Source organism: Pestalotiopsis fici (assembly GCF_000516985.1).
Source record: "Pestalotiopsis fici W106-1 unplaced genomic scaffold PFICI_Scf_13, whole genome shotgun sequence".
Taxonomy (NCBI): Eukaryota; Fungi; Ascomycota; class Sordariomycetes; order Amphisphaeriales; family Sporocadaceae; genus Pestalotiopsis; species Pestalotiopsis fici.
Genome location: NW_006917103.1, coordinates 47,933 through 61,669, shown reverse-complemented (window position 1 = coordinate 61,669; position 13,737 = coordinate 47,933). Strand labels below are relative to the sequence as shown.

At 49.5% G+C, this 13,737-nt stretch overlaps 1 protein-coding gene across 1 annotated transcript; it reads left to right on the top strand.

Annotated features, from left to right (window-relative positions):
- Positions 1-5,861: 5,861 nt before the first annotated feature.
- PFICI_14412 (uncharacterized protein) lies at positions 5,862-8,814 on the top strand (the record flags this gene model as incomplete). The annotated part of the gene is made up of 3 exons (XM_007842993.1): positions 5,862-5,875; positions 6,116-6,271; positions 6,582-8,814. The coding sequence occupies 3 exons, from the start codon at positions 5,862-5,864 to the stop codon at positions 8,812-8,814; spliced, it is 2,403 nt and encodes an 800-aa protein (XP_007841184.1).
- Positions 8,815-13,737: the final 4,923 nt, after the last annotated feature.

Below are 13,737 nucleotides of genomic sequence, written 5' to 3'. Positions count from 1 at the left end.
GTCCAAAGTATGCTCACCTCTTTCAATGCAGCACGACTTTTTCTTCTCTCCTCATAATTACGTCCTTGTGTGGTATTTAAAAGATGACTTGCCTACACTTACAAAACGTACTAGATACCATGTTCTATCAATAGGAGTAGGTTTTGTGGTGGATCTACGTGTAAATCTCCAAAGACAGTTTTGGGAAGGAAACTAGACATTGTTCTAGAGGGCCCCGTTCCGAGTCCACTAAACTGGATGAGTTGCTCCAGACGCGTTCGATTAGCGGGGGCCACGGACTCTTTTGAATATAGTCAGTTTGAGATGGTGCTGTGACGTCAACAAGGTCCATAACCGCCCAAGGCTTGTTCGTCAGTCGCCACAAGTCAACTGAATAGCGGTCGGCGGCCGGCCGTCTGCCATTTAATTAACCAAAACGTACGAGGAAAAATTTGGGCATGCCGGGGAGGCTTCATGTTATGGCGACGTGAATCTCCCAACATGTGGGTTTATCGCGATAGTATATTCTCATGTTGTTCATTGCACTTTCCCATAAAATGTTTTTCCCGCAAAAAGCTTACCCCCTGGCAAGTTTTGCCAATTAATGAGTAGTCGGTAATATCAAGTCGTTTTTTCCCTTTTCCTTTTTCAAATGAGGTGCCTCTTTTGGACGCAAATAGATGGAATTTCCGTCTGAAAGACTAGGGAGTCCATGTCCTCGACAAACTAGATATATTGCGGCATGGAGCTAGGGGTACCCGGGTAGACAGACCCATCGCCTAATAATCTCGGCCATCGGCGAGACGTGCTTATTAACATTTTTCTGCTAGGGAAAAAAAAAAAAAGTCATGTAAAAAGATCGCGTTCACGAAGCAATCTTCAACCACTCCAGCTCATCCCAGTTGGCAAGTCCGAGCCCAGCCGTTATTGCCGCATCCTCATTGGCAAACGCAAGGATCTGAGCTGGCACTGCATCAGAGTGGATATCTTTTCTAGTGTACATGGTATCTTATTTTTATCTTATTGATTCTTTTCTTTTGAGCACAGTTTGGAGGCTCATTGCAGCCCGATTGTGGCAATAACAATCATGTAATTACACAAGGATGTGATAGCAAGTCGGCTTTTTCTTCTTCTTTCCTTATTCGCAATGATGCTCGTGTTAGACTGCTGGTCTCCTTTTTTCTGTAAAAAGGCAAAGGCTGTCCGCTGAGAAAGTACCCAGGTTAGTAAATCTTTAGGGCGTTCCTCATCACACGGCGCAGAAACAAATCGCCGGCATGGCTCTCGTACATGACACCATGTGCGCGGTTTGGTGAAATGACTGCATGTGATGGGCGTGCTTGTGGTGGACTTACATGGCGTGAGCTCGTTGCGTGGCTGGGGAAATGGGCATTCTTTCTGAGCCACTGCTGAGATGGTATACCATGTAATTCCAAGCATCTGTGGCGCCAACAACACATGTACGTGCTTGACTACATGTTTACTTTCAAGACGACATTTAAATATAAGACAATAATAATATATCGACAGCCTGGGCAAAGTGCCGCTCCTCCTGGGGAAAAAGAAGCAGGAGCGCACAGCGACCAAAACTTTCGGCACGAGTAAAGACCTCGGATGTGTCAAGTACAGTTGATTTTCAACGCTCAACCACATTAGCAACTGGCTAATTTTTCACGCCAAACTGTCCGGCGGGACCTCCATCTTGGCCGTTGCTCGCAGCTAAGCACGCCGGCTCCATTGGTTTGGGACTACCTCGTTCCCAAAGAGCAACGGTCGTTGGTGCCGTGCTGACTTGTGAGCCATCTTTTGTGTACCGGGTACTCCAGGCGGGCCCTGCTTGGCGGTGTGCTGGTTCACCATTCAATGTCATGTATCCAAAGCCACAGCTCCCCCGAGCCACTAAAAGCTAGGTCTCATTACGGGAAAGCATATCGCGGATAAAGATGCCAGAAACACAACACATGTACCAAACAACGCAACGTATCACTGATATTTAGCAGATAACCTACGCTAACATTTCGACACAGTCTCATTGACAGAAATCCACCATTGCTACCGCGGATTTCAAGCGTCTACATGTTCCAACGGCACGTTTCTCCACATGATAGAGCAGGATGAGGGGAGCAGGGAAAAAAAAAAACACGACGAGAGCCAGGGCCTTGCAAGGAATGGTAAGCAGTCAAATCAACTGTTAGGCAGTGCGCTCGCGCTCCCGGAACAAATTGGTCATTCCCGGTATTAGATACCAAAACGCCATGCCTTTTGTTGACACCTATGACGGCATAATGGTCCAGTCTCTGTTATTTACTAAGGCACTGAGCAGAACGTTTACAGAAAACATGGACGAGGGTGTGTTTCAGAATATTGCCTACGGCGCCCCGCAGATGTAAATGATCCGCCGCGGGCGTTGTGTAGTCCTTGCTCTCAGAACTGCTGAAATCGACTCGTTGCAGTAGTATGCACAATAAACGAATGAGTGGGTATGAAATGGATTGAACAAGGCCCAAAGGAAGCTGTGTCAGTTGTGATTGGATCCCCGAGTGCTGACAAGTTGCGGAGTAAGCTGTCACTGGTAAGCTTGGAATATCGGAATAGACTCGTGACACAATGGAACCCAATGGGCAGCTGACTGCTTCAGCAATATCATCCCATCTGTTGATTTCATTCCTGTATAGTTATCCGCGTGTCACGAATAAACCCGATTGCGGGCGAGAATGAGAACTCGACTCGGTAAAGAGTATACAAGAAACGTTGATGGTAATGCGGCGCGACTGCCGTTGCCCAAAATACCTTTTGTGGTTCCGGAACCATTAAGCTGAAAGATCAAGGTACCTAGATAAACATTTCTTTGATAATGCTGGTCATGACCGACCTGTCAAGCAGGTAACCTAGGTACGTGATTAGGGTTACAGCTTCTAATGTCCACATGGCAGCCAAAATGTCAAGCACGGTGCTCAACTCTAAAACATTCATTAATCCAACGGTTTTCTTGGTATAAACGTGGAAATTCGCAAAAGTGTCAAGGTGCACACTAGCTCTACTCCAAGTTATGTATATGCCTCATGAATTACTGTAATCATAATCTCCTACAAATTTGAAAAAATGCCGTTCGCTTGCATTATGTTCATCTTGAAAATTTAAAGCTATCAGAAAGCAGCATCTCTCATTATTCTTTGGCCCTTTTTTCTCCTTTCCTCTGGCGCTCCCAGGCTGCAAGGTCTACCCTTAACATCTGGATAAACAATACAAGGGGAAATTTATTATAAATTGCCGGCCGAGTACAAAAAGTAAGCCCGAAATTTGTCTTGAAACATGCAACTATTATTATTGTTAAGGGAAAAAAGAGTACACTAAAAAAATCGAGGCCTCTTTGAGGAAAATCTATATACACAGTCACGGCAACTGATCGATTCATCAAACTTGCAAGCTGCAACGAGGAATGTGGAGACGCAGTTTCGCTAGAGTCCAATGTTTACAAGTATCCGTCCACTCCTCCAGTCAAGACTAGGAATGGTTACATTGCGAAAGATATTGTCGCCAGCACCTTCCAGACTACCCAAGGTAAAAAAAAAAAGTCAAAGTCAGCAAGCATGTTTCTTGCACCGTCTGCACCAGACATGATATTCAACTCAGCCATGGTGTAGAGCCTCATACGACAGGATTATAACCAAATGTTGGAGGCAATGTTGGAGGCGCCAAGAGTCGCACTCCCTCGCTCCTCGCAACCTAGGTCCGAGGAAAATAGGCGCAAAACGACTGGATCGATTGATCGGATGGCATTCGCAACGCATTGCATGCATGACATAATATTGCCATGGGGTTTCGGGTGCCCTACTCATTACCTTCCGCGCTGTTCGTCCCTTAGCTCGACCGCCGCGCAAGCGTATGCCATGGGTTCGTCGGCCCTTACTCGGCTCCCCGTACCATTCGAGCAAGTTCGAAATCCCAAGCGCAGCGAAACTGGAGCATCGCATGGAACATTTTGCTACATGGTATTGGCATTTTTACAAAAACTCCCTAAACAGTCAGAATAGTAACGGTTTGCGCTTCATCTTACGAGTAGAAAGATACCCGTCACTTGTCGACCACATGCCTACACCACTTGTAGATAGATACATACCCAACTGGGTACGCCAGAAGAGGAAGGGGCAAAGAACACAAGACAGCCCAGCCAAAAAAGATTGCAGTGTGCCGAGTATCCTCTCTCTGCCACAGTGGCTTTTTTAATTCGTTTTCCCTTCTTCCTCCGACCCAAAGGAGGGGCCGCGTCCCGACGAGAGAATAAAATAATCTCTGCCATGGACTATGCACCTTGCACGCGCCTGGCCGCCTCTTTTCCATTGCCCACATCCACTTCGTCCTGGGTCTCGGCACAGTTCCCTTTGGGAGCCCTAGCAGACGCTCTTGCAAGGGTTGGAACGGAACGAGGGAGGGAGGAGCTGCGCGCCAGTAGACTAAAACTACTATATCCATGGTCCCACGGGTATGCGTGGAACGCTTGTACAGTACGTAGGTCTGTACTCGACCTACTTGCTGCTGGTCTGGCAATCGCCGTCGTCTTCATTCTCATCAATGGCCCATAGAAGCACTACCAAACTGGTCTGCCCCCCGTGGCTGATCAAGTAAAGTAGGATGTACAGCCGGTGCAAAGTACCCAAGACGGGCCATATGGGTAGCCGAGCCAGGGCCCTTGACCGAGCAGTACCAGTTACTTATGCGCTCTTGTCTACGCTACTTGGCACTTTGCCCCAGACCCAGACTTGAAGGGCCCAGCACTTTTCACTCCAATCTTTGCTCGTCTCGTCTCGTCTCGTCTTGTCTCCGTGTCGTCAAATCTTCCGCCCGGCAGGCTGCCCAGCGAGCATGCAATTCTCCCCCTCCCCTTGTCCACCCCTCTCACTACACTTTCTTCTCCCTCTCCCTCTCTCTCGCGCGCCTCTCCCCCAATTCTTCCGCCCCATGATCCCAGCCGGGCGGGCCTCTGCTTGTGGTGCTTGTGCTTTTTTGTTCTGCGGCGCGCCAGCTCATGCGCACCCAGCCAGTCTTCTTTAGTCTTCCTACTGTAGTACAGTATCTCTCAAGTATACACTACCTCCCCTACCTAACCTCCCCTACCTCACCCATTGACGCGTCTGTGGGCGGTAGCAGCCACTAGTCATCGCATCGGAGCAGTCTTGGCATATTCACGCCCCCCACCCCCGTTTATACACCCCCTCCCCTGGAAGCCCTGTCGCTACCTCTTGCGCGTGGTGAGTCGGAAATCCACCATATCATATCCAAGTACCCACCACTCAGTCCTTAGTAAAGTGTACTATAATACTCTTCATCCTTGACCAAATCAGCATTTGTTCATATAATCTTTTTTCCTCTCTCTCCCTCCTCGCACTTTGCGATTTACCGCTCATCCTTTGGATTTCCAAAAGCTGTTGGCACGCACAAATCGCACCTAAACTATCCTCCCCGGACCCGCCATTTCCACTCAGCTGCGCCTGCACCATTAAAGGAACGTTGCCGAAGAAACTATCATCTACTGGCCTTTTTCTCCGCCACACTCGCTCGCTACCTTGCCTGTCTGCCTGCCTGCCTGCACCTACCTGCATACAATATTTTTCGAGGCACGGCACACGACGCCAACTTGCGATACGAATTCCAGCTGGACTTGCAATCTTACAAACTACAGCCTCACGTCTCAACTACTCGCTTGATATCCTCACCTACGCCAGATTGCCGTCTATTAGGTCGTTTGGGCACCATTCACGGCGCAGCTTGCAAACCTGCTTATTTCTGGTCTTCTTATCCGACAACATCTACATCTTGACATACTGTGCTGAGCAATCCATGATTCCGCTGTCTTGCGACAGCGATTCACACGCACATTCCACATGTTTCGACAAAGGTAAGGATGAATTGGACAAACTTGAGGAATTCGCCCTTTTACTCTGAGATATTCCATGCCTCTTTATGCATGGTTCATGGAATTTCCAACAACTTTTATTCCCTTGATTTTCCACATTGACTCACTCCGCTTCTGCGGAAAGCATCTGATATGCTTTCCGTACATGTCCATGTACCTGCACTACTTGTTGTCGCGCCTGCTCCAAAGGATTCATGGCTAACGATTGCTCTGCGCAAATAGGACAAGTTCGCAAAAGCCCGGCGAAGACCTGCTCGCCAACTTCCGACAGCAGTTTCCCCAAGTATCGACTGCGGGATCGTCGACGTTGGCAGCCACGCAAACCACAGGAGCGCCCGACAATACTCTTCTCGTCGCTGGCGCGGCCCAGTTGGAGAGGTGCGTACTTTTGCTTCCTTGACCACCAAATTCTTCAGTCTTTCCGTCCTGTTATTTTCCCGGTAAATCGCGTTTCACTCTTGGCCAGCCCATAGTGTTTTACACCAGTGTTGGGTTGTTCTCCCAAGATGAGGCGGTGCAGAGGCGCCAGCCAGCGTCTACGCGGGGTACGCCGCAACGCTTAGGCCGATCGGTCAGAGGGGAAAAGCAGATCACCTCCGGCTACGATCTGCGCCCAACTTGTTCATGATCTGCGCTTCTACATAACCCATTTCTTGTCGCACGCTAACACGATTCTTACATCTTCCAGACGCCAGAGCCTGAATCAAGATGCATTTCGTGATCAGGATCCAACGCCTCGCGCATCTGCGGAGCCATGGCGCTTCACGCCGTCGCTACTCGATCCAAACTCCTTTTCCTTCTCGGCATTCGCCAATCAGCCCCCGGGCTATTACACGCCTACGCCCGGTGGAACCAACACCATCTATCACCCTCAGGCTGGCGACCTGCACACGCCCACATTGAGCCTCGGCATGGGATTGGGCACTCCTCTGTCCATGCCCACGAGCGAGGGTGCCATGCATTCTGGAGCGCCCATGATGGACCTTGGACACTTCCACCAGCACCAAGGCATGCCGCCGCATCACTTTCAACATTTCAACCCATTCGTCCAGGCTGCGCCGCCGCAGGCCTCGTATGCCCCTTCTTCATTTGTGCATCAGGACACTGGCTATGAGACCATGGATCAGGATGGCTCGCCATTGGACTCGGACTCGCGCGACGGCAGACTTGGATCACTGGACGCGGCATTCCACTCTCAGTCACCTCCCATGATGGGTTTTCAGCCCACCCATTTTGGTATGGCTCTGGGCCATGGCATGCCGTCCTCGGCCGAAAAGTTTCGTTACCATGCGACCTTGAACGCTCCCACGGCCATGATCAAGCAGGCCGATGAGATACCCGTGACATACCTCAACAAGGGTCAAGCCTACTCTCTGTCTGTTGTAGACACTGGTGCAGTACTCCCACTTGCTCCTGGGACTCGATATAGAACCTTTGTGCGCGTATCTTTCGAGGACGATCAACAGCGGCAGAAGCCTGGGGTTTGTTGGAGTCTCTGGAAGGAGGGACGGGGCACCAACGAAGCGCACCAGCGAGGGGGCAAGTTGCAGGCTGTTGAATACGTCGAGGCTGGGCAACCAGCCGAGGGTGATGACAAGAGGACGCGGATTGAGCTGGACACGGCTTCCTTTGACGGTTTCTCTGTAATTTGGACTCCCGGCGCAAACGGAGGGGCCGAGTGCAACATTGCCGTCAGGTTCAACTTTCTTTCAACCGACTTTAGCCATTCCAAGGGTGTCAAGGGTATTCCGGTTCGACTGTGCGCCAAGACTGTTCCGTTTCCCGCTGGCAGCACTTCACCAACATCAGACGCTGGCGCCGAGATCTGTTACTGCAAGGTCAAGCTCTTCCGGGACCATGGTGCCGAGCGCAAACTGGCCAATGATGTTGCTCACGTCAAAAAGACAATCGACAAGCTCAAGCAACAGATAGCGCAGGCCGAGAGTGGTATGAAGGATTTTGGCAAGAGAAAGCGAGGCTCCACTTCTCAAGCAAAATCACAGGATGCCCAGCGCCCTGGAAAGGTTCAAAAGCACAAGAGAACATGGTCCATGTCCTCGGCCAGTTCGGCAGGAGGGGGCACTGGAGGCGGTGGTGGTCGGCCGTCCTTGGAGGATGATCTACATTTCAAACTTCAAACCTTGCAAGACATGTTTACGAGTACACGACCCGTGAGCATCTTGTACTTGAGGGGAGAGGACCTCGACGATCCCGATTTGCACCCAGTGACTCTGGCAGGAGAACCTACCGATCTCACCAAGGTCGAATCGAAGGACAGCGCCGCCTGGCGGAGTGGAAGGAGCTCTGTAGCTGGCTCTTCGCTCGTCTCTCCGTCGCCGAGCAACATGTCGCTGCAGTCGCAGGCATCGGTTGCGCCCAAGGCGCAGTGGAACGACTTTTCTGCTTCTGGAGAGACTTCAGCAGCACCGCTTGACCAACCTACCAAGGTCAATAAAATCGACGAGGCTGGAAACTTGAGTGGTTGGATCGAAGCCCTCGGTGTTGACCAATCCTACCGACCGCCCGCGGATCGGTCGCCCAAACCCGTCGCATGCTTTTATATTGCTCGTCGCCAAGCTTCTGCGGACAAGAAGGAATTGCACCGAGCCATCTATCTACACAAGAGGAGTCTAGCAGAATTTGCGACTCGCATCGCAGCAAAGTGGAGCCTTGATTTCAACAAAATTGTTCGCACAGTGCATGCTCTGGAGAGCGGCCTGGACGTTGAAATGGACGACGACGTGATTGAAGCTCTTTCCGAAGGCCAGGACATGCTCTTGGACGTGGTTGAGGTCGAGACAAAAGTTCCTCAACCAAAGCGAGAATGGGAAATGGCAGTGGACGAACCCGAGGAGGAAACATCGTCGGCCCACAGCGTGCTGCGTACGACAATCGGCTACGAACTGCGACTTACTTTCTAATCAAAACGAGGCGGTCACTGCGACGACCCAAACAGCATACTATAGAAAATTTTCTGCTTCTCTTTTACGGACCGTCGGTACCCATTTTGAGCACATACATGAGCGGATACCCACATACACGACCATTCAGGATTTGATTTACTTTATTACAACATCTGGCGTTGAGGGGCCTTTTATTTCTTCAAAGATACCACTGCCTTCATGGCAAATTTGATACGCTTTGCAGCTACTGTTTGTTGTACAGGCAGCTGATTGCGCTTGAATTACTTATTATCTACTTTAGACTGACGAAATCGGCTTAATGACTAGGTTGACAGTGATGGAACGGTGGAACAGCCAAGCAGTATTGTCACGTTAATCTGTTGGAGCAGAAGAATGACGGATACCGATGGGGGCGACTATTGTTGCAGGAAAACATGCATCTGAAAACCTTGGCGGAGAAGAAGCAAACGAGCACTTGTATGGAATATATATATATATGATAGTACACTGGGCTTTGATCAGCAATTATTCCGTGGCCCTAAATACAAGTCACTCACCTTTTGAGTTTGAAACTCGATCAATTGTCACCCCTTGTACAGATTCTTGACCCTACGCGAGATTTTAAATACGGGAGGGAGAGAATATTTTGACGCTTGGCTGGCAAGGCTTGACTGACCTCTCTGCCATTTGCGCACGACTTGGAGAATGCGGCCTGGACAAGGCGCTATTCAGCATAATGACGCAAGCAATACGATTGGCCAGTCGCAATAAATGCCTACCAATGCCCTGTGAGCCGTGGTTGAAAGTCGAATCATGAAACATGCAACCGGCATCCCACCTTTCATTAGCCTACCCTGACACTCCAAACTGAACATGCAGGTGCCGAGATTGCGACTAGGTCTGCAGAACTGGAGATTTTTGACTTGATTGGATAGAGGGAAATGGAAGCATCCTTGGATGACAATCTCGGCTCTCATTTGCTTCATTTCGTCGTCGCTCATGGTCATACATATTCTGGCAACAAAAATACTCGAGATGTTGGTAATCTGAGAGGCTGACGACGCTCTTGCACATGTATGACATCTTGTCGGGTTGGCAACTCTTCTTCCCATCCCAGTGTCTGCTAGATCAATCCATCTAAAGGGAAAAAACACATTATTGCAAGTCTATTAATTTGAAATCAGAGTGGCATAATCAATCTGACGAGATATGAATACCCCAACTCCGGGAGCCGCTCCGAAGAATGGCCATTTGCCTTGTCAACCGCTGGAAACTCTATTTGCAGGGTATGAGCGTTTCATTTGTTGAATTTAAGCGCATGAATTTCTGTATTCCCATCAAAGCAATAACCCTCTGGACTTTTGCTTCCTTTGCAATGTACGTACGATTGTTCAAGATCCATATAGGGGCCCTGTCTGCTTGATTCTAATTCTCTAGAACCCCATTTGCCTCGATCCCGTAGTAGCCCCTGGGGTATTACCCAGGTACCTAGTGGTGCTTCTTACCGTTGACAGCAGTATATTTTACATGTATTGCCTTTTTCGAGGTAGCGAGCCGCAATTCGACCAACCTGGTTTGCCTATATAGGTCAAGTACTGTGGCGCATTGATCAGCTCATGGGCTAGTAGCCAGGAGCAAGTACCTAGGTACATTGCACCAGGTAGTGTACGCGCCCATTTTCGATACAGCACCTAGGCTATACGATTGAGCGTTTGTGCCCCCACAACACGAATGTTTCAAGGCAGCGAAAAGCAAAACACATAACTCCATCAACATCCTTATTCATCTCACAGCCCTTGTCACATGCCTTATGGCACTGTTTGTGGGGTTTGATTGGATTTCCATTTAAATGTCCGAAAATGACAAGAATGGTAGATGTGTCCCAGAAGAGGGGGTTGCTCCGGTTCGATCTGGGAAAAACCTCGTGGGTGCCGTCCATCAAGCGATCGATGGGTGTTTCGAAACTACCTACCTAGTGATACAATTTCAATGACAACAGCACGGAGGAAAGCCCTGGGCTAGACTCATACAATTGGCTTTTGCCTGTTCTACCAAGGTCGTCGAGACTTTGTGTCTTGATCAGAAACCCTCATCACAAGGCTCGTTTACAATCTCATTCAACAAAAGACAGGTCCAAAGTTTGCTCAGGGTCATCAAGATTTGAAAAATCCTCCAACTCAAAAAGGTCTGTGTTTCATCCGGGCTCGATTGTAGTAAGCAATCGCCAGCTGAAAGACGAGAGAGTGCACCCTGCAGCGACGAAAAGACTGCCGTCTTATCCAGCCGGATACCCGAAGCGTCGTCTTGTCGACTGAACAAGTATGTAGGAGTCACAAGAACACCAAGATTGGCAAATGCCCGCACAAGCCGCACTGGCCCGAATCCCCTACCAAACACAAAAATTACAATTAAACATTTGCAAGTCGTCGCGCTCGAGCAGCTCAAACCTGGGCACTATTGCGTCAAGCCACAGCGATCGGCATCAGGGACGTTGCACAGCCCCTCGACTTGTGGCGGACAAGTACGTGTCCTGGGCACCAGTACAGTCTAGTTGCATGCAATGCCCACATGCACCTAGAGGTGATCTCAAAGACATGTACTTTGGGTCTTGGGTAAGAGATACTTTGGTCAGACTTGATGCTGCTCTTCACAGTACCTTTGCGGCATTGTGCGGTATCAAGGAGAATGGAGGCTCTCAAGTGCTTGAAAGATACGGCCTGCTCTTGCCGACGCACTAGGCCGTCTGCAAGAGCTAGCAAGTTTAAGAAACCAGCCAATCCAGTCAGTCTATTATGGACAAGACAGGGCAGCATTCAGCCCCTAAACATCTCCTACATTCTAGCCACGGCGAAAAGTATACTCTGTACAGTACAGTCAATCCATCGATAGAAGAGAATGGTACGACTCTTTTTCAAGAACTTGACTAGTTCTCTTCAATCTCGGAGCAATGAGTGCCCAGTCCCAAGGGGGGAAAAAACGTCCAAAGGTAGCGGAGTGGACTGGCGGAAAGCTTGACGCCCCATCATTTGGCCCAAGCCAGCCAAAATCCTCCCGAAACCCTTTTTTAATAGCAGATCTTCCTGGCAAAGACCGATTATAAGCCCTGGCGAAATCGTCCAAGCGCCCTCAGTTGTGATTTCAAGCAGACCGGTATAGGCGCTATAATGTGCAACGGTCGCGATTTCCCAGATATATCAATGCTCGACTGCTTTGTATACTAGGCTGATATGGATGCAGCAAGAGCCACTAGCTCATTTCTCAAATGTCCCAGCATTCTATACTTTTCTGGGGTTTTAGAAACGATACTTTTCCAATCAGTTGTTGTTCAAAATGGAGTTGTAGAAGATGACATGAACAAGAGCGCATCATTGCACGATCCTGGCGACCTTGACCATGGTGTGCAAATGCAGTGCTAAAGGGTATGCAAGATTTTATCCCTTGACCCCTATTTTAGTCAGTGACTGGCTTCCTCAGTAGGCACTTGCTGCGCAGCTAGAGGCGATACCCTCTGCGTTCCTCTACGGCCTGCATATGCAGCGCGTTGCATAGGGGACCTTGCGTGTGGCTGAAGCTCTCTTGAATTCATACATGTACCGGTACATTTGGGGTTTCTTGAGAGGGCTACAAGCATTCTCGCCACAGCTTGTCTAGACTTCTGGCTTCTTCGGGAGGCTTGACTACGGCGGGCTCGGTCATCCGTCGTTGACAATCAGTTTCCCCACAGCAAGGCCCGATATGGGGCTGCCGGCTGCCGATCGAGGAATACGGCCTCACGGTATGACGAAATGGGGACTTTGCTACTGAATTTGGGTTTCGCAACCAGAAAGGGGGAGGGAGCCAAGGGAGCTCACTTTTGCCTGGCCAAAATCAATCGGGCAACACTCGGAGACCGTTGAACGGCCTAAAATATGAGTGAAAATCGTTTTCAAAGCTTCCTTGTGCAGAGTTTCACTAATAGTGCGGCACCCTCTGGCTAGATTTGCGCAGACTCGGCAGTCGTTGAGAGAAACACATTCAAAAGTTTTGAGCGTATGAGATCAGGCGTGATCCAGACGCTTTGAGAGGCCTCCCTCACCCCACCCAAAGACAAAGTGTAAACAAATTATCGTCGTTTGCTCAAGAGATTCGGTTCGACACGGCAACACGGAAAGCACGTCAATATGCTACAAATACACTAGGCTCGCTGCCTTTGCTCAACTCGCCACAGTGGCTTCATAGCATCCCTGCAATTGAGCCACAGCTACCCGAGCTTCGAGTACATGCTACAAATGAGCTGCTCTCGAATGAATACATGTTTGACAGTGCTACCTGTAATAATAGGCTGCAGGGTCATGAATGCCTGATGCATAGAGCGTGTGATCCAATAGGCGCGGCGCAACGCGGTCGAGATAGTGACAGGCAGATGCACAAGGTGAACGAATATCCTTACCTAGTTACCACACTTCCAGGGAGGGAAATTCTCGCCACAATGTGGCACCAATCTCGCCAATCAGCTATTGATCGCCAAAGAAAAGCTTCAGCGCGGTCAAACGAGCCACATGATAGCATCACTCCCTCGGGTGTGTGCTCTGATGGACGCAACGCGGAAAATCAATCAGGGGTCCCTACCTCACTAGCCACAATCGCTTATGCTGTACAGAGTACATCCCGCATCAACTAGGGATGGGAGAAGCAGAATTTGGTGGCCTCTGAAAACAAAGTAGACTCTCGCCACTTGTTTTGGAGATGGAAGCCACAATTGAGGTGACCAACTATTAAACGATCGTCGGACAATAGCCAATGATGTTTTCTCAAGTGAGTGATGGCTGCCGTTTATGGAAGTCGGAACCTTGCGCCACAAAGATTACATGTACTACTATTTGGGACAGATATGATCCTCTCATTGCCTCCCGTTTTACAAGGGAAAATACCATTATAGCGTTGAAGAAACTCACAAGACAA